General features: G+C 43.4%; 1 protein-coding gene across 4 annotated transcripts in view; it reads left to right on the top strand.

Moving 5' to 3' along the window:
• The window catches only part of LOC110503880 (LIM domain kinase 1), a 72,187-nt gene that overhangs the window by 4,905 nt on the left and 42,658 nt on the right, over nt 1–24,624 (top strand). For 2 of the 4 annotated variants that reach the window (XR_005039323.1, XM_021582494.2), the window contains exon 2: nt 2,539–2,638. Coding sequence is in view for 3 of the 4 variants with exons in the window: in XM_021582494.2 (XP_021438169.1) it covers nt 2,539–2,638 (100 nt within the window). In the remaining variant the exon portion in view is untranslated. Of the gene's footprint in view, nt 1–2,538; nt 2,639–7,294; nt 7,546–7,825; nt 8,205–24,624 lie in introns of those variants that run through there. The other 2 variants (XM_036961281.1, XM_021582495.2) reach the window with 2 other exon arrangements.

Raw genomic sequence — 24,624 nt, 5'->3', positions numbered from 1 at the left:
TATAGGTAATAGGGTGCCATTTGTGATGAAGCCAATAACTTTTTAAGGGCTGCCAAGACCTCTGGAATAAGGTTGAATGGACTCACTGAACCCTAAAAGGCAGTGACAAGTCACAATGACAAATGTAAAACGAGGAAACCGATTTATGAAGATCCGAGCACTTTGTGGCAGCTTTCTGGCTCTTGCTCGCTGTTCTCTCTCTCGTCTCGCTCTGTCAATATTTCTCTCTGACTCCCTCTCACTCCTTTGCTTTCTCCCCTCTTTCTCTCTCAGATGAAACTTTCCATTGCTCACATATGAACATAATCTTATGTTGTGGTTCATCTTATTCATCCTCTACAAATAAATAGTCATTTTTTTCTGACACCATGTTCCTGTGTGATTACCATATCCACACTTTTCTCATTCTGGATTTACAGGGAAAATAAATGCTCTTGTGGTCATTCTAAACACACACACCTACATCCTCCCACAAGTAAAAGCAGCATAGAATACATTAATGTGGTTCTTCTGTGTTAATCCACCGCTCCAAAGCTCTGCTTCTAAGAACTGTAGTAAAAGATAAAAGACACATTTGCAAGCCCCTGAAAATATCCCACATTTCTAACACTCAGCTTATCTTAAATGAGGATAATTTCCCTCCATTATGAAATTAGGTGATTTTGTGCCTTGAAGCTACTGAGGGTCATTTGATGAAAACTATTTTTAGCTGTCTAACTGGTGCTATGGTTTAGTTTGTATAGAAAGTATTTGTGTCATTTAGTGTCAACAGTAATCTTACATTATTACGTTTGTCTGGCAGTGACATGTGCATTGAAAAAAAAATTAAGTTAACCAGAAATATAGTTGAAGACTCGCTTTTGAGTACTTGTCAGGCTTTTTAAAGCATTTTCCACTGAAACAGAGCTATCAACCCTTGATCAATAATATATTGGCATACTCCATCACCAGTAGTGATAAGTATTCAGACCCCTCGATTCTTTCCACATTTTGTTATGTTACAGCCTTATTCTAAACTGGAACAAATGTTTTTTTCCCCCCCCTCCTCATTCTACACACAATACCCCATAATGACAAAGCAAAAAAAACAGGTTTACATTTTTTTTGTGTGCAAATGTATAAAAACTGAAATATCACATTTACATAACTATTCAGACCCTTTACTCAGTACTTTGTTGAAGCACCTTTGGCAGTGATTACAGCCTTGAGTTTTCTTGGGTATGACGCTACAAGTTTGGCACACCTGTATTTGGGGAGGTTCTCCCATTTTCTCTGCAGATCCTCTCAAGCTCTGTCAGGTTGGATGGGTTACGTTGCTGCACAGCTATTTTCAGGTCTCTCCAGAGATGTTTGTTCGGGTTCAAGTCCGGGCTCTGGCCGGACCACTCAAGGACATTGAGACTTGTCCAGAAGCAAACCCATGCATTGTCTTGGCTATGTGCTTAGAGTCGTTGTCCTGTTGGAAGGTGAACCTTTGCCCCAGTCTGAGGTCCTGAGTGCTCTGGGGCAGGTTTTCATCAAGGATCTCTCTGTACTTTGCTCTGTTCATCTTTCCCTCGATCCTGACTTGTCTCACAGTCCCTGCCCCTGAAAAACATCCTCACAGCATGATGCTGCCACCATCGCGCATCACCGTAGGGATGGTGCCAGGCGTCCTCCAGATATTCAGAGTTCAATCTTAGTTTTATCAGACCAAAGAATCTGGTTTCTCATGGTCTGAGAGTTCCTTGGTGCCTTTTGTCAAGCTCCAAGTGGGCTGTTGTGCCTTTTACTGGGGAGTGACTTCCTTCTGGGCACTCTACCATGAAGGCCTGATTGGTGAAGTGCTGCAGAGATGGTTGTCCTTCTGGAAGGTTTTCCCATCTTAACTGAGGAATTCTGGCGCCATGTCAGAGTTACCATTAGATTCTGGAGCCCTTCTCCCCCGATTGCTCAGTTTGGCCAGGCGGCCAGCTCTAGGAAAAGTCTTTGTGGTTCCAAACTTCTTCCATTTAAGAATTATGGAGGCCACTGTGTTCTTGGGGACCTTCAAGGCTGCAGAAATGTTTTGGTACCCTTCCCCAGATCTGTGTCTCGACACAATCCTGTCTATGGACAATTTCTTCGACCTCATGGCTTGGTTTTTGCTCTGACATGCACTGTCAACTGTTGGACCTCATATAGACAGGTGTGTGCCTTTTTCAAATCATGTCCAATCAATTTAATTTACCACAGGAGGATTCCAATCAAGTTGTAGAAACATCTCAAGGATGATCAATGGAAACAGGATGCACCTGAACTCAATTTTGAGTCTCATAGCAAAGGGTCTTAATACTTATGTAAATAAGGTATTTCTGTTTTTATTTTGTATAAATTTGCAAACATTTCTAAAAACATTGCTTGTCTTTGTCATTATGGGGTATTATGTGTAGATTGATGAGGAAAAACATTAATTTAATCATATTTAGGAATATGGAAATGTGGAAAAAGGGAAGGGGTCTGTCCGCACATGTTGTCCTTTGATCTGTCCACTAACTGTGTGTGTGTCATGTATTACAGCTGGCAGAAGCTTGCCCGTGTGTGCGGGATGCAGACAACGGATCTATGATGAACAGTATCTCCAGGCACTCAACAATGACTGGCACACTGTATGCTTCAGGTGAGTGCTGCTTAAACAGTCTCCTCTCACTGATCAGTCAGTCTCTTCTCCTGTCAATCTTTTGACAGACAACTGATGTTCATGCTACTTGTCTTATTCATAATGACCAGTTTTGGAATTTTTTTTAATATTTTTTTTTTTTTTTACCCCGTTTTCTCCCCAATTTTGTGGTATCCAATTGTTTAGTAGCTACTATCTTGTTTCATTGCTACAACTCTCATACGGGCTCGGGAGAGACGAAGGTTGAAAGTCATGCGTCCTCCGATACACAACCCAACCAAGCCGCACTGCTTCTTAACACAGCGCGCATCCAACCCGGAAGCCAGCCGCACCAACGTGTCGGAGGAAACACCGTGCATTTAAATTGATTTTACATTTTAAAATTGAATTAAAAATGTAGTTAATTTTAAAATAGCAACATTGACCTTGATAATTATCTAATTTTTCTAAGGTTACCTGAACGTTGTTACACATGATCTTTTCCATGCATTGTATTGAAAAAGGAAGAGAGGAAATAAATGTACAGCAGAAACTAAGTTCAGTTATTTTATGAGTTGCAACAAGGCACATCTGTATGTTAAAAAGGATTTGCCAAAAATATATTATTAACATTTAAAAAATAAGTCAAACATACAAAGCAATACACATGTATTGATAAATAAAAAAGCAATACAAAATGAAGTGTATAAACAGTACATCTGCCAGACTTCAATATACTTCAGACTCTTCACCCATTCAATCCCTCATTCACCCCTCTGTTACTTGTCCATGGGACTGGCTGACATTAACTCACTCACCCATTCACACTCTTTCTCTCACTCACTCCCTCTTTTCCTCACTCACTCACCTCACTCTCAATCGCCCTCTTCCAGTGGTGTAAAAAGTACTGAAATATCCTACTCAAGTAGAAGTACTGTTATTTTAATGAAATTTAGAAGTAAAAAGTAGAAGTCAAATTACTGGCTGAAAAATACAAAAAAAAGTACACGTTTTCAGAAAAGCTACGCAATTACAGTAACGAGAGTAGTTGTAAATGAGTTAATCTACACCCCACCCCATCACTGACCTAAACTTGAACTTAACATGGCCACAGAACCTCCCTCTGCCCAATGATGCTGCTGTTCTGTATGTACAGTATGTGATGCAACAGACCATGACAAACATCAGCCCTCCCTGGTTGTGCAACTCCCCTTTATACTGACTAACTAATTAATCCAGGAGCTGGTGAAGTTGTTTCACTCTGCTTGAAAACCAGACAGTTTTTCCCAGAAAGTAGTGTGCCCGCTGGAGATTGGGATGTTATTAATAGGACACTGCCTGTTGTTGTCGTCGTCTTGCTTACATAATTGCTCCCACCCTGTCTCTTTAGTTTATTTTCGGTTTTACACTCTGTGTTCTTGGGATGACGAACCTAGTTTCAGGAAGCAGGAGATCAGATCACCCTGTCACACTCAGAGGATATCTCTTTGATATGTTTCTCATTTAGAAATCATTAAAAATGACCCACACAGGCACTGTTATTTACCTGGTTCTACCACCGCTTATTAACCTCATAAGTAGACCATTTTGGGACGGTTTACAGGACACCTATTACTGGATCTTGGAAACTGGCCCATATCGCTAACTATACCATGCACTTGTAGTTGTTTGTGTTTTGTTGTGCTATATGTATGGGCTATACATGCACATAGGTCTTGTGCATGTGATCTGTGTCCATTTGAATCCCTTTGCTGGTAGTCAGCAGTGTGTCATCCATTAGTCAGAACCTGGCTCTCTCTGTAAAAACTGTCCCCTGGATCCTTTATCCACTGTTCTCATTCTGCTAAGTCTGCTAGTGGGGTTTCTCTTTTCTGTGTGGAAAATTGGCCTGGGTGCTTGGTGTTGCGTTAGTGACTCACAGCTCTGCTGGATGACCCAACGGGAGATCTGAGGATGAGGACATCTGGGTCACTGGAGAGAGGCGAAAAAGGGTTTTGGAGTTTTTTGTGTGTGCGTGCGTTTGTGTGTGTGTGACAGTCAGAGAGTATACAGATGGGCCAGAGATGAGAGGGAGAGACACATCTGGCTACTCCACAGTGCTGGCTTTCGATGGGGGGTAAGGGAGGCGGTAGGGTGTGTGTGTGTGTGTGTTCATAATATGTATGTTGCGAAGAGGCTAGAACAGAAAAGAGGTCACATTTCTCTCACACAAATGTAATTCACACCTGAGCCCTGTGTGGGTGGAATGTAGGAACTCCTTCTCTACTGAATGTTACTTTGAGAAGACCTGGCTGTCATCGACCCTGTTGGGACAAACAAGTCAGACACGTTTTACCACTACTACCACTGTGTAACGTGTGGCTTGTCGACTTCCACACACTGCCTTTCTGACTGCATTTCTCTTACCTTTCCTGTCTTCCCTTCACTGTCCTATCTGTTCAATAACACAACAAATAAAAATAGCTAAGGGCTAACATGCATGCTGTCACATTCTAATTCTCCCTGTCTGTCTAGAATATGGAGGTAATAGATTTCTGATCCTTCCCTTGGGGAGGAAGGGATTGTCATGGTAAAGGAAAAAGGGGGGGTTAAGATGGCTTTCCTGATCTGAGACTATGGAAAGCCGCCTGCGTCCCCCTACTCCCCTCAAGCAACACAGAAGGAAAAAGAGGGTTAGGGCTAAATATAAGAAAATCACGAAAACACACTCCAACCATCCCGTCAGCTAGTTGGTCCCCAAGTAGAACTGAAAGCTCAGTGAGTGCTAGAATGGCAGATAAAAATAAACTAAATTGGGGAAAATAGCTGGAATGGATTATTTGGAGGCTGTTGGGATTCTCAGGGGTGGAAAAATTCCATGGTCCTCACAGAACGCCAGTGGTGTGTGTGTGTGTGCGCGCTGTTCACAGAGCCAGCGGCAGCAGGAACAGCAGCTTCATGGGAAAATACTGTGGCGCTCTCACGGAGCAACCTGTTCCTATTAGTCAATCCTCCAACTCTCTCAGCATGGGGCAGTCCCAGGGCTCACCATGAGAAACCAGAGACCACAAAGCCTACTGCTCAAAACCATGTGTTTAGCTTTATTGAGTTTTCATTCATGCTTTTAAAAGCCGGTAAGGAGATTTTGCTTTTGACCCCACTCCCAGAACTCCGAGAGAGGCGTTTTATGTTACAATCGATGATAAGAGTCCAGTTTACAAGTTTCCTTCTGGTAGTGTACTGAGTCTGTTAGGCAGGCATCCATGGCATTGACTGATGTTTCAGTTCTCCCTCAAGAATTGGATCTCTACTACTTGACTCTTTGGATGGCCCTCAGTGGAAGGACTTTGAGGAGAATTTGCTCCTGGGTGGATTGGATGCCCTTTGTTGAATGTAATGTAGATGTTGTGAGTTTAGTGTTTGACATTTGACACTTGGGAAGTTGGGAACGCACACCGCAGGTGTACAGTAGAAATATATTGACTCAGCAGGAACAATAACATGGTATGGTAACATGGTATGTCTCTTTACAGGGGTCAACAAAAACATATGCTTTTCATACACACAATGCTATCATCATTTACCTGTTTTGAAAGTAACCTTCTTTGCGAGTATTAACTTTTTTTTTAATGTCATAACTTCTTTTTTTTTTAATAGAACGAAATTACTCGCATACTCATTCATAGGAGTTATCAGTTCATGGTCTATCAAAAGTCAGACAAATGATATTCTCTTGAGAGAGCGAGGTCCTGTAACTGTTTCTGCCAGCTTGCTCTGCTGCCCCCAATGGCTAAAAAACATACAGCAAGCTCTGTTGTTGTGTCAGCACATTGGCAACCCTGCAGGTCACACACACAAATACTATACAGTACTGTACTGTACAGTACTGCCACACGGATGACCCAGGTTCAATCAATACCTGGCTGGTCAGACGTATGCTCATACAGTATATGCACACAGACACACACACTAACACACTCCTGTACGCACACACACTCCTCCAAGGCTGAAAGAAGTCAATTTCTCAAGGACATGCAACAGAAACCCCCCAGAGCCTTTCCATTCTTAAGGCACATTCTTCTCTCTTTCTCTTTCTCTCTGCCTCTCATTTCTGTTTCTCTCTCTCTCTCTCTCTCTGTCTCTGTCTCTGTCTCTCTGTCTCTCTTTGTCTCTGCCTCTTTAAGATGAGGACTCCTCTTAAAAGACCTGTTTAAAATTGATGCATTCATTGTAAATAGCCATACACCATATTTCTAACCACTAGACTTATCTTAAAAGATGTGCCAGAAGGGAGTTAGAAAGAGGATTCAAGCTGTTCGTTGCATGGCCTTAGACATCAGTGTTATTTTTCATCTTACTGATGTGGTATAATGGTGCTCATGTGACATGATCTGTCGTAACTGATGGATAGCACAGCAGATTAAATCCTTAACACTACATAATGATGTATTATATAATCGCGTATACTATAGCTGTACTGTATGGCTCTGTGGCAACTATTTAAGACACCCACTCTCTTTGTTTTGAATTGTTAGGCTCTGTGGCCTTTCCCTCCTGACCATGCTACTGATGTGAAACTTGTGTTTTGAAAGTAGGGATTTTGTAGGGGGATCTGTAAGGAAGTGAAACTTGAAAGTACCAGTGCTAGACTAGTATGCTCATCCTCATAGGTCTGTTCTGTGTCCTGCCTAAAACATTTTCTTTCTGTGCTGCGGTAGCTACAAGAGGCTCAGAGGCTCAGAGGCTCTTAACAAAGAGACACCATTTCCTTTGTAAAGATCACCTGAATTGTTAGGATTCCTATTAGGAAACAGACTCCTCTTCAAGGATCGTCTTAATTGGCTAAAGGAAATGTTATCTCCTTCTAAACCATCACCTGATTTGCCGAGGGGCTTCCATCTCCTCCCTCCTCCATCCAAAATGGAATGGAACCAGAGTCGCAGGAAAAGGTTGGTAAACTGAAACAGAAACTATTAAGGGGTTTTAATCGATTAAAAAATGTACTTTCTGCTAGCCTGTATTGTCTTTGATGAATAGGATATGTGTTTGTGTGCGGTATCAGATAGCGTAACATGGAAATGAGTAAGGTAGATGGGGGACCCTTTATTGAGTAGTATTGGCTAGGAAGATAGGGGCCCCTTTATCCCACTTTGGTTGAATATGCAAAGCTGGCTGTAGTTAACTGGCTGTGAGAAGCCAGTTGTATTTGACTGAGAGGCCAGCCGTCTGGCAGACAGAGGGATGAAGGGAGAGAAGAGGAGGAGGGAAGGGAAAGGCTATGATGTCACAGGGTCACCACCACTCCCAAAGGAAGCTGGGAGAGCGAGGGCAGGGACAGGAAACACATGACTAAAAAAGAAAAAAAGAGGCCCCAGAATGCAGCTGCAGTGTGAGAGAAAGAGAGGAAGATATTCATGGTTGTGACAGTGTTGCTGTGTGGTGGTGTGGTTTAGTAGCGACAGGTTTCCTCTCTACTCTATAGATTATCTGTTCAATACGCTGCTGTTAAGATGAGCCTGTTTCCTGACTGTCATAGCAAGGCCCTGTCTCTGAAGGGAAACATGTTACGAAGGGACCAGCAATACAGGAATCACATCAAGGGCAAGAAGTAAGTCCTTTTGTTGGATGGATGTACGTAAAGGCTAGGATGGGCAGTTGTGTGGTCTGTAGTGGAGTCGTTGGGGTACTTGGTTCCTCTTGGTTGCAGTTCCAGAACTATGTTCCTGTATTTCTACATCTACTCATTGAAACAACTTGCTTAAAATTCGCAGTTTAGTCATGAATACCGTTCACTCGACTAGAGTTGGATGTATTTGCTTACTAATGGAAAAGTGATAGCAGATAGCATGTTGTTAGCATCACAGACTAGACAGAAGGGTGGTTTGGGTGGGCCTGTGAAATCACTTCCTGATTTTTAAACCTCGTTACCATGTCTGCTTTTCTCACTTTCGTGACCAGAAATATTACAGATGACTTAGTCCAGAATGAATTTGAACAATGCTTGTCAGGCTATGTGTTTATGAACTTAGACCGTGTCTCTACTGTGTGTCCCTTTAATGTGACAGTATGTGTTTACTGGTGTGGTGCTCTATACAATCTATGTTTGTTTGTCTACCCCTCACCCAGTGTGCAGAAGTGTACATACACACTAGTCTAGTACACACGTTGACTGTATTCAGGCTGTCACAGTACTGACTCTCCCTCACTCTGCCTGTGTCTCTCTAACTCCCCATGTCTGACTTTGATCATAACTCCCTGTCCACCCTAAGCATGATTTCCCAGCCTCTCTGCTATGTGACTGCTCTGTTTGCAGTGTGTCAGGCTCTATGTAGCCTGGGTGCAGTGTACAGAGAGTACGCCACAGTATGAATCAACTAGATTAGGGATGTAGAGAAGCTTTCAGTGTCGCTGTGATACAGTGCTCTGCCTGTGTTCACTGACTCCAGCTTTCCTCTCTATGTTTGCGTGTATGTGTGTGCCTGCCTTGTGTGAGTTGTCAGATAAGCATGTTATCCAACGACAGCCAGGACCCTCTTAGGGGAAATTGTTCACAATTTATAAATAGCGGGTCCTATAATCACAAAGCTGTGAATGGGTGTCTTCCATGGCTTTTGGAGAATACTATGGTGAACTGTAGCTTATTAGTTATTTTTTACATAAAGCAGACTTGTTGTTTAAATACTCTTTAGCATTTCTAATCATATGATGCAAAGTGAATAATGCAGGACAGAGTTCTGTATTTTGAAATGTAATTATCTTAAACTTGATTGCTGACATGCAAAACATTTGGGACTATATCAACAATGGCTAATGAAACAAATACCAAAATATTGTTTTTTTGTGGAGTTTTCTTTTAATGTGTGATTGAGGTAGGCTAAATTAGGTGTGGTTGGAATGTTCATAATAGTGAGCATTTGCAGGAGCTTCCTCATTTAAATCACATCATACACTCTGATACAACAGGTGCATTCCTTTTGAAGTAGACACGAATAGGAGCCGAAACCTGATCAGATCATAAAATGTACACCTCCATGTACAGTACAATAAATCCCCTTCTATACATTTCTGTGTAACATTGATATTGTAAGGTTATGAAACTATACTTTATGTAAGGTGTCTACTTTAGATGTAACTGAATGTGGTATTGTTTCAGTGATAGTTAACACCAGGCAGGAAGTAATGGATGTGTTGTTAGCCACCTTAAAATGGTTGTGGGAGGAGAGGAGAAGAGAAGAGGGATGAGATGGGTAGAGGGTAAGTGAGTGGAGGAGAAGAGTGGTGAGGAGAGGTGAGAGAAGAGAGGATAAGTGAAAGTGTAACAGAGGAGAGGAGATCACGCATACAGCAGGTGTGTGGGCAGACAGTAACCTGGTTTATACTAAGACGACCAATGTCATCATCAGAGAGGCTGAAGAAATTAAACATCACATCCTCCCGACAGGATTAAATCTGCCTGACTCCTCCGGCTCACCGGCCTGCTCTGTGTTTCATCTCTGTGTTTCATCTCTGTGTTTCATCTCTGTGTTTCATTTCTGTAGAGCAGCAGGAGGAACAGGCTGTGTACAAATGAAAGGCTGTCGAGGACGGATGTGGAGATTTGTTAGACAGATGTTGAATAAAGGAGGAAGGGAAATTACTCTTAAAGGGTGGATACTGGGTGCTTCTCTTTTCTCCTCCCTCCTTCCCCTCTTTCCTCTCCTTCTCTTCATCCTCCATCACTCTATCACCATTTTCTTTTCTCTCTTCAACCTCCTCCTCCATCATTCAATCACTCTTTCTCTCCTCCTCCTCCTCTGCTATTACTCTCTGTCATCCTTTTATCTAGTTGTCCTTGAGGAGCTTGTAGGGGTCAGAGACACTGTCTGTTTCCTTTCTCTGGCTTTTCTCACCTGAATATATTATATTAGTCCAGAGCAAATTTCAAATGAATTCTTTGTTAGCTTTTGGCTTATCTCCTAGCCTAGGCCTAGCTTTCCCCACAGTTCTTATCTAGAGGGCCAATGGCTAGCTTTGGCAGTTGCAGTTGGCTATTCTTAGGGCTCTGGTAATGGCTATGGCTGCTCAGTGAAACGACCTGTCCTGATTTGTCATATAGACGCTTGCTAAAAAACCTTCATGAGCAAGCCTTCCTTCATGTCAGGCCTCTGTAAAATGGTATAGAATCAGCTTGATCCCCTCTGTCAAATACTCTTTGACCTTCTTTTTTGATATTTTCAGTGGTATTGTTAACAAACACGCCCCCATAAAGAAAATTAGAATAAAAAAACAGGTTCAGCCCCTGGTTTGACCGTGATCTTGCAGAGTTACTCCACCTCAAGAATTGCATTTGGCGAAAGGCTCGGCACACGCATACTCAGACTGACTGGCTCAGCCTGAGAAATAAGTGCACTCAGGCTATCCGAGAAGGCCAATGTTAGTTACTTTAAAGTTCTCTCTCTGTGGGTCTAACCCAAAGAAGTTCTGGAAAACGGTTAAAGACCTGGAGAATAAACCATCCTCACAGCTGCCCATGTCCCTTAAAGTTGATGATGTGGTTGTTACTGACAAGGAGCACATGGCTGAGCTCTTTAATCACCACTTCATTAAATCAGGATTCCTATTTGACTCAGCCATGCCTCCTTGCCCGTCCAACATTTCCTCATCTCCCACCCCTTCTAATGCAACTATCCCCGATGCTTCTCCCTCTTTTTCCCCTGCCCCGCTACAACGTTTCTCCCTGCAGGCAGTCACTACGTCCGAGGTGCTAGAGGAGCTCCTGAAACTTGACCCCAATGGTTTAGATGGTTTAGACCATTTCTTCTTTAAGGTTGCTGCCCCGATCATAGCCAAGCCTATCGCCAAAACTTTTTATCCTGTTTCTCCTTTCTGGGGAGGTTCCCATTGCTTGGAAGGCAGCCACGGTTCGTCCTTTATTTAAAGGGGAGATCAAGCTGATCCTAACTGTTATAGGCCTATTTCTATTTTGCCCTGTTGATCAAAAGTGTTGGAAAAACTTGTCAATTATCAATTGACTGGCTTTCTTGATGTCTATAGTATTCTCTCTGGTATGCAATCTGGTTTCTGCTCAGGTTATGGTCTATGGTGTCTATAGTATTCTCTCTGGTATGCAATCTGGTTTCTGCTCAGCTTAAAGGTCCTCAAGATGTCACCATTGCCCTTGATTCTAAGCAATGTTGTGCTGTTATTTTTATTGACTTGGTCAACGCTTTTGATACGGTAGACCATTCCATTCTTGTGGAATGTTATATTGGTGTCTCTGAGGTGTCTTTGGCCTGGTTTGCTAACTACCTATCTCAAAGAGTGCAGTGTAATAAAGTCAGAAAATCTGCTGTCTCAGCCACTGCCTGTCACCAAGGGAGTACCCCAAGGCTCAATCCTAGGCCCACACTCGTCTCAATTTACATCAACCACATAACTCAGGCAGTAGGAAGCTCTCTTGTCCATTTATATGCAGATGATAGTCTTCTACTCAGCTGGCCCCTCTCCGGATTCTGTGTTAAATGCTCTACAACAAAGCTTTCTTAGTGTCCAACAAGCTTTCTCTACCCTTAATCTTGTTCTGAACACCTCCAAAACAAAGGTCATGTGGTTTGGTAAGAAGAATGCCCCTCTCCCCACAGGTGTGATTACTACCTCTGAGGGTTTAGAGTTTGAGGTAGTCACCTCATACAAGTACTTGGGAGTATGGCTAGACAGTACACTGTCCTTCTCTCAGCACATATCAAAGCTGTAGGCTAAAGTTAAATCTATACTTGGTTTCCTCTATCGTAATCAAACCTCTTTCACACCAGCTGCCAAACTAATCCTGATTCAGATGACCATCCTACCCATGCTAGATTACGGAGACATCATTTATAGATCAGCAGGTAAGGGTGCTCTCCAGCGGCTAGATGTTCTTTACCATTCGGCCATCAGATTTGCCGCCAATGCTCCTTATAGGACACATCACTGCACTCTATACACCTCTGTAAACTGGTAATCTCTGTATACCCGTCGCAAGACCCACTGGTTGATGCTTATTTATAAAACACTCTTAGGCCTCACTCCCCCCTATCTGAGATACCTACTGCAGCCTTCATCCTACACGTACAACACCCACCCGTTCTGCCAGTCACATTCTGTTAAGGGTCCCCAAAGCACACACATCCCTGAGTCGCTCGTCTTTTCAGTTCGCTACAGCTAGCGACTGGAACGAGCTGCAACAAACACTCAAACTGGACAGTTTTATCTCAATCTCTTCATTCAAAGACTCAATCATGGACACGCTTACTGGCAGTTGTGGCTGCTTTGCGTGATGTATTGTCGTCTCTACCTTCTTGCCCTTTGTGCTGTTGTCTGTGCCCAATAATGTTTGTACCATGTTTTGTGCTGCTACCATGTTGTGTTGCTACCATGCTGTGTTGCCATGTGTTGCTTCCTTGCTATGTTGTTGTCTTAGGTTTCTCTTTATGTAGTGTTGGCTCTCTTGTCGTGATGTGTGTTTTGTCCTATATTTATGTTATTTATTTATTTTAATCCTAGCCTCTGTCCCCGCAGGAGGTCTTTTGCCTTTTGGTAGGCCGTCGTTGTTCTTAACTGAATTGCCTCGTTCAAGAATTTGTTCTTAACTGACTTGCCTTGTTAAGTTAAAAAAAAAATACAAAAATGGCTCAGGGCTAGCTTGCTCGAAAGCTCCTTATAAAATGGTCGACTTCAGGAATTCATCTGGTTTGTGGATTTAGGGATTATTGAGGAAATTGTTCTCAAGTCATCAAGTGCTGCCAGGTTTATTCCCCCCCCCCCCCCCACACTCTGTATTTAGACAGATCACTGACTGACACTGTGTCTCTGTTCTGTCTCCAGAACCAAGAACATGCAGTTCTGTTTAATAAAGTTTTTTTGCACACCGACTAACTTTCCATTGTTAATCTGATATTTACAAAGGAAAAGGGAGTCTGTCTATACATGTAGGTTCTTTCTTTTGATTAAAATCCCACTCCCAAGCTTTAAACTTTTGGCCTTGTAATACAAGCCTTTTATCAGACTTCCAGAAATGATATTTGACCTCCCTTATCCCAGTGTTACAGTTATAGAATGTATTCACTATTTCACTTCTACACTTTGTCATTCACTTTACCAGTTATATCAGTCCAACATTGCCCAACATCCAGGACTCAACATATTTGTATGCTGAACACAAAAAGTTGTACTTTTACTTCTATTCATTGTGGTCCTCTGAACAGTGACTACTCACTGATACTAGGACAGGACCAGAGGCCAATGTTGTTGGCACCTGATAGTCTCCATCACTCATGTCTTGTTTTGCCCATGGTCGTGGAACATTGAAGAATGACCGGCCATTCTCTTTTTCCAGTCCAGTCTGCCCCAGACAGACAGAATGTGCATAGATAGCTTTGCTGAAAGCCAGACAGACACAGGGTTTAGCGAGCACAAAGGAAACTGCCTCCATCTACACTATTCACCCCCAGCCGCCATACTATTTATCCCCCAGCATACAGCCACCACACAGCTCAACAAAGCTCCGTTACCTGCAATGCCCCTGCTTAATAGACCAATAGACTGCCGGTGCTACAACAAAAACTGTTCCCCATTGACAAAAGCTACCGGGCGTTCAGCAGCCATCTTAGAACTCAACCCAGCCAACCACTGTGTTTTTTCCACCACATGAAAATGCACAGACTATCTTTTCCCTGATCTTTTTGTTCTTGAGAGCTGGGGATGGCTGACCCAGGGATAGCTGAGCCCGGCACTGAGAGGGTTTATGCGTGCTCTTTGCTGAGCTTGCAATTGCAGGCGAGGGGTTTCGGCCTGTGTCTGATTGGCTACGGGATTTCCTGGGAGGATTTGAAAACACCCAATGGGGAGGGGCCACCGAGAGGATTAGGTCATGCTTTTTCTGTGAGGGGTGTGACATCATGGTCTGGGAACTGCTCTGCCCTGGGGTGAAGGGTGTCTGGGGAGACGGCAACGAAGGAATGATAAAGAAGAGCGGAATGACAATAAGGGGGTGCAGAGAGGGGGAGGTTGGTTGGGATTGTGATGAATGTATCTAATTTTGTTGGTTGTCGCCCTTGTGTGGGTTTCTCTCTCTCTTTCTAACTTTTTTTTTGTTCCACTGAAGAAGATTGGTAGAACTTGGCCCCCTGCCAGGAATTCCCCCTCTATCCCTGTCTTGGTATTCCCTTCCAGTGGAAACGTTACTGGCTTGTTGACAAGATGCGAACAGGAGAGGTGTCTCCCTGGTCTCCCTGACGCTGTCGTTTCCTCATCTTGTTTTCCATTACATACTCTGTCGCTCTCTCTGTATATCTTTCACTCTCATTCTTTCTCTTTCTCTCACCCTCTCTTTCTCGGCCCCCTCTCATAAGACTTAGGTCATATTTCCTCATAGTCACATGCTCGGACGTGGGTTGCAGTCTTGCTGGCAATACCCACTCACAACAACAGCAAGCACTGTATGTAATATAGACACAAATTACCAAGCACTGGATGTAATATAGACACAAATTACATTTTAGATACTGATCAACCAACTGATTAAAAACAAATTGTAATTTGTTTCTAAAATACATCAGCATTCAATAGACATGCTAACTAATTAATAATGTTGTCTCATTTCTTTAGTGCAATTTATTGCTCGTTCAACTGTGGATTGTGGAATATTGATTGATTGACCACACGGTTTACTGTATGTCTGACATCTTTTTAGATGTATGGAATTGGACAGAGGATGGATCATTGGACACGCAAAATAGATTATTCTGTGTTTGTGTGAGAGAGAAATGGGAGGCTACATGTGTGGCACATGATTTATTGCGCTTTTCATAATGCTGCATCTTAAAAAATATTTAAACCTTAAAATCGGTCAACACCTTGTTGGAGGTTCTCTCCTCTTGTCCTCTCCGCCCCTGCCCAGTACAGAGAGCCCTTCCTGTAGACATGACCCGCTTCCTTCAGAGGTGTCTCTGCCCACGTCATACCATGACCTCTGTCATCCAGACAGAGAAAAAGGATGACGAGACTGACATTTTGAAGAGTCCCACCAGAGAGTCTGATTGTTACATAGACTATGTATTTTAGGTTACCGTGAACATTCTATAGTTTGCACGGTTGACTTGTGATGCCAATTTTTGTGTTGAAATGTCATCTCAAGCAATACTCCATTCAACTCAGTGATGTGAGGGGTTATCAGTGGAATCAACACATTGTATGTGATGTGAGTGCTGCAGTAACATTAATCCTAGAAACAGAAAAAACAGTTTACAGTATTGCTATTGTTTAGTTAGAGACTATGGTACTGGTTTACAGGGTGACCAATAGATCATAGTACACAGCTATGGCATGTTAGGTAGTGGTTCTAACTCCTACACCATGTGGGGAAACTTTCCAGCTATATGTGTCTGTCCCCTGGAGAACTGGGGAAACCGCTGTCTACTCAGTCTGAAACCTTTGTGGGTGGGCTTGTATTACTATTCTCGTGGCTACTGGAAATCCCCAAAACTCCCCACAGGGAAAGTAAAAAATTGAAAATGATCCCTTATGGGACGTTTCCCACGAGGACAAATTCTCTTTTAAGCTTAGGGGTTATGTTTAGGGTTAGGGTTACTATTAGGGTGAGAATTAAGTTTAGGGTTAAGGTTAGGGGAAATATGATTTTGAATGGAAATTAATTTAAGCCCCCCACAAGGATAGTAAAATAAATATGCTGTGTGTGTGTGTGTGTGTGTGTGTGTGACTCCTCCTGATCAATACCTCTACCTTTAGCTAAATCAAAGAGCGACCTACCGTAGTGACAGGTCAAATTGGCATACTTTCATTAATGTAAACAAACACAATTATTATATTCATTAATCCTTTGCTTTGATATCCATTTAAAATCATTGGAAGCTGTTGATCTGGGTCAGATATTGACCTGGGTCAAATGGTTTGCATGGTAAAGCAGAGGGGCCGGCTCCAGGTATAAGCAACATAAGCTGGTCGCTTAGGGCCCCTTGTCCACTAGGAAATTAGAAATTAGCCATATATTTTTTGATTGATAGTTAGTCTAGCCAGCTATTTAAACTTGTAGTGATCATGGCACACAGGGCATGTGCCCAGGGGCCCTGACCTCCAGTGGGCCCCAATTGATTGTGTTAGGCATTCTCACGCAGATATGATCTTAACATGGCATTAGTCATGGAAAAATGTGTAGAATTTGGGGAATTTAGCTTAAGGCCCCCACCAAAGGGCAATGCTGCCCATATTTCAAAGGAAATTCCTGTCCTATAACCGAAATTCTCATTCAGGTTCCACCTCCAAAGAATGGCGCAGGCTGCTAATACATATTCATGATTGGGGGTGGGAACATTTTCCAGGTGTAGTGGATAAATAACAACATAGCTGTCAGTGTAGATACCGAGTATGCTAACCTCCTCTGCCTAATGTTATCTGTTGTTGCTACACCGTATTGAAAAGATTCGCCAGCTGACTAGGCTATGGCTGGTTCTGGATTTGTCATAAGTATTTAGGGAAAACTTTGCCACGGATGGATAGGGGAAGCCAGTATATTTGACTTTGCCATCTGTTGTTATCTCCAAAATTTTGGCATGTTCCATAAATTGCAACCACAAATCCGCCATCTAGATAAAAATAATAAGATGAAGCTCCGGTAATATGGATAGCCTAACTGCACTGCCTAACCGTGCGAAAAAAGTACGATAATGTATGCTCTCACTGCTGTAGGTGGCTCTGGATAAGAGTGTCCGCTGAATGACTAAAATGGATTATGATAATTTGCTGGTAAAAAGTAGAGGTGTAAAAACATAAGTTTGCACCCTCTATTTTAATTTGCTCCATGGCTCAGGCGTCTACTGCAAAAAGCTGTTTGGTATTATATTGCTCAGCTCAGTCGCGACTCATGAAAGAAGGACTTTGCAGGTGTTTCTGATTTAATAAATAATGACATGCTGGTGGGTGGTAACATTCAAATAAAACCAAGCCCTGAAAATAAACGTAGACTGAAAAGTATTAGCATGTCATATCAGAGGAAACACATAGCCTTGTCACGAAAAAAATCAGAAGTTACCGCTTCGGATTTTCCACATCAACCCCAAATATATCATACTTTGACTAAAACTATGATGTTTTGACTTAAATTGTTGTGCAACATCATGGGTAAGTATGGGCATTGTCTTTCAGCTCATGTGGGCATTTTAAACTGATAAAAATTCTCCCCACCCCATGGCCAAAGGGGTAGAATTGCAGGAAATTAGCTGTAAAACTGGAATATTATACATAAATTGCTACGTTTTCTCTCCAACCCATGGAAAAATGTGTAGAATTGACTTTTTTTTTCTCTCTCCACCTTCAAGAGAGTGGCCACTAAAATATTTTGCCCCAGGGTGACAAATCTCCCAGAGGGTCCCCAAAAGGCTGTAAATAAGATAACTAAAGTATACGAACATCAGTCTAATGCGATAATATCTGAATCTATGATAATAACTGTGATCACAATGCTATGCAAAAAAAATAGGCAAACTATGTTGATTACACAGAGTTTACATATAATTTTTTTAATATATATGAAGTGAATGGATTAGTTAATTCTCACTTTTTCTATGAATCCGGTGTTTTGGTCAAACAGTTGTCTCTGTATGAATACAGTGGTTTGATCAGTCTGTCTCCCTGTCTCTATGTGAGTGGTGATTTAATATAACATGGGTTTTGCTGGGTGGGGGGGGGTCAAGGATAATTAATTTAATTAATTAATACATTTTATTACAAGGCACTTTGGCTGATTCCATTTGGGAATAAAGGGGTGAAAGAGGGGTCTCCAGATTTTGTGACTCACCTCTCCCCCCTTCTTTAGATGTTTATATTCTCCTAGGTGGTTGCAGCTGGGTGTCTGGCATCTCAGAATCTGGGATCTTTCCTCGTTGCTTGTCTGTTTGCTTATGGAACAGTCATTTGTCAGCCTCTTGTTCATCTCTCTTTCCATCCTTCCACTTCTCCCTCAGCTCATCCCTCCTTTCAGTGCCTCTCTCTCCTACCCTCTCTCTCTACCCTCTGACCCTGATGACAGAGCCCTGGGGACCTGTCACTCAAATCATCAAGTAAAAACCCATCTATCCCTTTCCTTCCATCCTTTTGGCATAGCTCATCTCCCTGCCTCTACCGTCCTCTTTCTCTGTCCTTTAAGCATTGCGCCTCTTCTCCCTGTCCTGACATATCCTTTCCTTCTATCTCTTTCAGCAGAGCTAAACCTCTTCTCTCTCCTCTGCTTAACTCCACCCTTACGCTTCCAACAGCATGTCCTCCCTCCTCTTTTTTCTCATATCTCTTTTCTTTCTCTCAATGCTTTCAGCGAACCCTGCACTTAGCTAACCCTGTGCTGCGTGGGCAAGACAAAAGCATGACCATTTGATATGAATAGATAAGAGGTCTGCCTTGTAGTTCATATCAGTATCATATCCAGTAAACACTTTCTCTGGAACCATTCCTTTGGTTCAGATCATCATTTTGTCTCCGAATATTTTGGTTATGTGTATCTGACACGCAGCCCTTAATCTCATTCTGGTCTTCACCACAGACCATTACTCATCTCACGTTATCACGTCTATATTTACCATTGTGTTTTCTGTGTGGTGGATGGTGGGCTACTGGGCCAGTTCAGCCTGTTCATGTTTAACATGTAGATAATTGTGTATATATAGTGTATGTGAACACCCCTTTAAGTTAGGGTATTTGGCTATTTCAGCCACGCCCGTTGCTGACAGGTGTTTTAAAATCGATCACACAGCCATGCAATCTCCATAGACAAACATTGACAGTACAATGGCCTTACTGAAGAGCTCAGTGACTTTCAACATGGCACGGTCATATGAACAAGTAGGTGCGTCAAATTTCTGGCCTGCTAGAGCTTTCCCGGTTAACTGTAAGTGCTGTTATTGTGAAGTGGAAAAGTCTAGAAGCAACAACGGCTCAGCCACAAAGTGGTATGCCACACAAGCTCACAGAATCATCTGTCCTCAGTTGCAACACTCACTATTGAGTTCCATGCGGCCTCTGGAAGCAACATCAGCACAAGAACTGTTCGTTGGAAGCTTCATGAAATGGGTTACCATGGCCGAGCAGCCGGACACAAGCCTAACATCACCATGTGCAATGCCAAGCATCGGCTGGAATGGTGTAAAGCTCGACGCCATTGGACTCTGGATCAGTGGAAACGCGTTCTCTGGAGTGATGAATTACGCTTCACCATCTGGCAGTCCGATGGACGAATCTGTGTTTGCCCGATACCAGGGGAACGCTACCTGCCCCAATGCATAGTGCCAATTTGGTGGATGAGGAAAAATGGTCTGGGGCTGTTTTTCATGGTTCGGGCTAGGCCCCTTAGTTCCATTGAAGGGACACTACAGCATACAATGAAATTCTATACAATTCTGTGCTTCCAACTTTGTGGCCACATTTTAGGGAAGGTCCTTTCCTGTTTCAGCATGACTGTGCGCAAAACGAGGTCCATACAGAAGTGGTTTGTCAAGATCGGTATGGAAGAACTTGACTGGCCTCCACAGAGAATTGGACCGCCAACTGCAAGCCGGACCTAATCGGCCAACATAAGTGCCCGACCTCACTAATGCTCTTGTGGCTGAATGGAAGCAAGTCCCCGCAGCAATGTTCCAACATCTAGTGGAAAGCCTTACCAGTAGAGTGGAGAATGTTATACATTGCCTTCGGGAAGTATTCAGACCCCTTGACATTTTCTACATTTAGTTATGTTACAGCATTATTCTAAAATTGATTAAATAAAACATTTTCCTCAGCAATCTACACACAATACCCCTTAATGACAAAGCGAAAACAGGTTTTTTGAAATGTTTGCAAATGTATTACAAATAAAAAACAGAAATACCTTATTTACATAAGTATTCAAAACCGTTGGTATAAGACTTGAAATTGAGCTCAGTTGCTTCCATTGATCATCCTTAAAATGTTTCTACAACTTGATTGGAGTCCACCTGTGGTAAATTCCATTGATTGGACGTGATTTGGAAAGGAAAACACCTGTCTATATAAGGTCCCACAGTTGACAGTGCATGTCAGAGCAAAAACCAAGCCATGAGGTCAAAGGAATTGAGGTCACAGGATGCCAGGCACAGATCTGGGAAAGGGCACCAAAAAGTGTTTGCAGCATTGAAGGTCCCCAAGAACACAGTGGCCTCCATCATTCTTAAATGAAGAAGTTTGGAACCAGAACTTGAGAGGATCTGTAGCTTGTTTGCGTCAAAAAGACTCAGGGCTGTAATCACTGCCAAAGGTGCTTCAACAAAGTACTGATTAAAGGGTCTGAATACTTACATAAATGTCATATTTCATGTACACTGCTCAAAAAAATAAAGGGAACACTAAAATAACACATCCTAGATCTGAATGAATGAAATATTCTTATTAAATACTTTTTTCTTTACATACGTGAATGTGCTGACAACAAAAACACACAATTATCAATGGAAATCAAATTTATCAACCCATGGAGGTCTGGATTTGGAGTCACACTCAAAATAGAAGTGGAAAACCACACTACAGGCTGATCCAACTTTGATGTAATGTCCTTAAAACAAGTCAAAATGAGGCTCAGTAGTGTGTGTGGCCTCCACGTGCCTGTATGACCTCCCTACAACGCATGGGCATGCTCCTGATGAGGTGGCCTCCTGAGGTATCTCCTCCCAGACCTGGACTAAAGCATCCGCCAACTCCTGGACAGTCTGTGGTGCAACGTGGCGTTGGTGGATGGAGCGAGACATGATGTCCCAGATGTGCTCAATTGGATTCAGGTCTGGGGAACGGGCGGGCCAGTCCATAGCATCAATGCCTTCCTCTTGCAGGAACTGCTGACACACTCCAGCCACATGAGGTCTAGCATTGTCTTGCATTAGGAGGAACCCAAGGCCAACCGCACCAGCATATGGTCTCACAAGGGGTCTGAGGATCTCATCTCGGTACCTAATGGCAGTCAGGCTACCTCTGGTGAGCACATGGAAGGCTGTGCAGCCCCCCAAAGAAATGCCACCCCACACCATGACTGACCCACCGCCAAACCGGTCATGCTGGAGGATGTTACAGGCAGCAGAATGTTGCAGGCAGGCGTCTCCAGACTCTGTCACGTCTGTCATGTGCTCAGTGTGAACCTGCTTTCATCTGTGAAGAGCACAGGGCGCCAGTGGCAAATTTGCCAATATTGGTGTTCTCTGGCAAATGCCAAATGTCCTGCACGGTGTTGGGCTGTAAGCACAACCCCCACCTGTGGACGTCGGGCCCTCATACCACCCTCATGGAGTCTGTTTCTGACCGTTTGAGCAGACACATGCACATTTGTGGCCTGCTGGAGGTCATTTTGCAGGGCTCTGGCAGTGCTCCTCCTGCTCCTCCTTGCACAAAGGCGGAGGTAGCGGTCCTGCTGCTGGGTTGTTGCCCTCCTACGGCCTCCTCCACGTCTCCTGATGTACTGGCCTGTCTCCTGGTAGCGCCTCCATGCTCTGGACACTACGCTGACAGACACAGCAAACCTTCTTGCCACAGCTCGCATTGATGTGTCATCCTGGATGAGCTGCACTGCCTGAGCCACTTGTGTGGGTTGTAGACTCCGTCTCATGCTACCACTAGAGTGAAAGCACCGCCAGCATTCAAAAGTGACCAAAACATCAGCCAGGAAGCATAGGAACTGAGAAGTGGTCTGTGGTTACCACCAGCAGAACCACTCCTTTATTGGGGGTGTCTTGCGAATTGCCTATAATTTCTACCTGTTGTCTATTCCATTTGCACAACAGCATGTGAAATGTATTGTCAATCAGTGTTGCTTCCTAAGTGGACAGTTTGATTTCACAGAAGTGTGATTGACTTGGAGTTACATTGTGTTGTTTAAGTGTTCCCTTTATTTTTTTGAGCAGTGTATTTATTTATTATACATTTGCTAACATTTCAAAAAAACTGTTTTTGACTTGTCATTATGGGGTATTGTGTGTTGATTGATAAGGAATTTCAAAAGAAGGTTGTAATGTAACAAAATGTGAAAAAAGTCTGAGTCTGAATACTTTTTCGAAAGCACTGTTACAGCAAATGGTGGACCAACTCCATATTAATGCCCATGATTTTGGAATGAGATGTCCATACTTTTGGTCATGTAGTGTATGTCCCCCCACAGTTGCGCCCTTGGTGTATAAGAAGTCGTAGTACTGAACTCAGGGCAAGCTCTTAGTCATCCAGCGGGGTATTTGGTACAATGGGTTAGAGAGTCTCTCTCTGGGTCTTTCAAACAGTTAATCCTCTTATGTGCCCCCTGTAATGCAAACACGCACGCATGCGCGCACACACACACAGGCATGGACGTGTGCACACAGGCACAAATCCAAAGGGTATCCCACAAACACATACACTCACACTTTTACTCGCATGTAATCCTACTACTATTGCCTGCTACTGTGGGTAACATATTCATATGGTGTTCTGCTACAGTACAGTTCAGCGCTACATGCCCTTCCCTGATAAAGTGACCAGCTTGGATTTAGCTCGATAGCGTTGAAGCCCTTTGTGTACTGATATGCCTGTGTGTGTGTGTAGAGAAGGCCCAATTATGACTTTGACTCTGCAGGAGGCTGCAGGGACTCTGCAGTAGAGAGGGGGAGGTGCAGCTGGAAGACGGGACTGCTGACTAGGTAGAGTAGTGTGGCTGGGATTGTCCTCTGGCTACCCTTGACCCATTTCTGCCTCCTATCGTCACACCACATGCTCAGCATACTGCATGCAGCAGGATCAGGGTCTAGTAGTGGGAGCTCTGTCTTTGACCATTACACTCACATGTTCACTCACTGTGTGTGCAATTCAGTGAGTACATGTCAGTGTTTGTAAATTTAGTGTCTGTGTGTGTTTCTGCAGGGGTGCATGCATGTGTGTCCTGGATAGACTTAAAGAAGACTGATGATAACTGCAGAAACCCATGGGAAATGATCTGTCCCCTCCAGTGCCTCAATGAGTTTCCACTCACTTTCCCCCCCATCATCCTTTACAGTACCCCAATGCCCTCATCCCCACTCCCCTTCTGGTCCCGTTCCCATTTCCCTCTCCCTAGGCTTCCCTCCCCACAGTCCCTAGGCCCCTAAGATTCATTTGTTAACATTACACCACCCCATACCCTTACCCCACTGCCCCATCTCCTTTCCCCTTCTAGGCCTCTGGTCTGGATGTACTGTAGCCCAGCAGAGAGGCAGCAGATGGGGATTAATGACCAACAGTCCCCCTGACTCCCCCAGGTCTGTTCCTATTGATCACTGGCTGTTTGGCAGAGGAAGGCCAGAGAGGAGACAAGGGACCAGGAAGGCTGATGGAAGTGTGTGTCTGTTTGTCAGAGGAGTCTGATGGGAGGAGCTATAGGAGAATGGGCTCTTAGTAATGACCTGAATGGAATCAGTGGAACGGAGTGTTTTATGTATTTGATACCGTCCGACTATAGTTCCTAACATCAGCCTCCTCTGGTGTGTGTGTCTTTGTGATTAGTGACTGTGTTGTCGTCTGTGTTGTCATCTCCTCGCCTCTCCCCTTCACTCCTAAGTACTCAACCCTGTCTATCAGCCAATGATCTCTATCTGCCTGACATCACTACCAAATCATTCAGCTCTGTCCTGTTCTCTCCTCTTCTCTCCCTGCGAGAGATATCTCACTATCAGTTCTCTTAATGTACTGTTACTGATAGCGGTAGGTCCATTCCTTAAGATCTCAACATGCAGATAGCCCCTTATGTCTATGATATAATTAAGCAATAAGGCCCGAGGGGGTGTGGTATATGGCCAATAAGCAATGGCTAAGGGCCTGGAATACAGCCCTTAGCCGTAGTATATTGGCCATATACCACAAACCCCCGAGGTACCTTATTAATATTATAAATTGGTTCCCAACGTAATTAGAACAGTAAAAATAAATGCTTTGTCATACCCGTGGTATACAGTCTTATATACTATGGCTGTCAGCCAGTCAGCATTCAGGGCTTGAACCACATG

The sequence above is a fragment of the Oncorhynchus mykiss genome, chromosome 24, assembly GCF_013265735.2.
Source record: "Oncorhynchus mykiss isolate Arlee chromosome 24, USDA_OmykA_1.1, whole genome shotgun sequence".
Classification (NCBI taxonomy): Eukaryota; Metazoa; Chordata; class Actinopteri; order Salmoniformes; family Salmonidae; genus Oncorhynchus; species Oncorhynchus mykiss.
The sequence above is the reverse complement of the archived record's forward strand: the minus strand, read 5'-3'. Positions and strand labels throughout refer to the sequence as shown.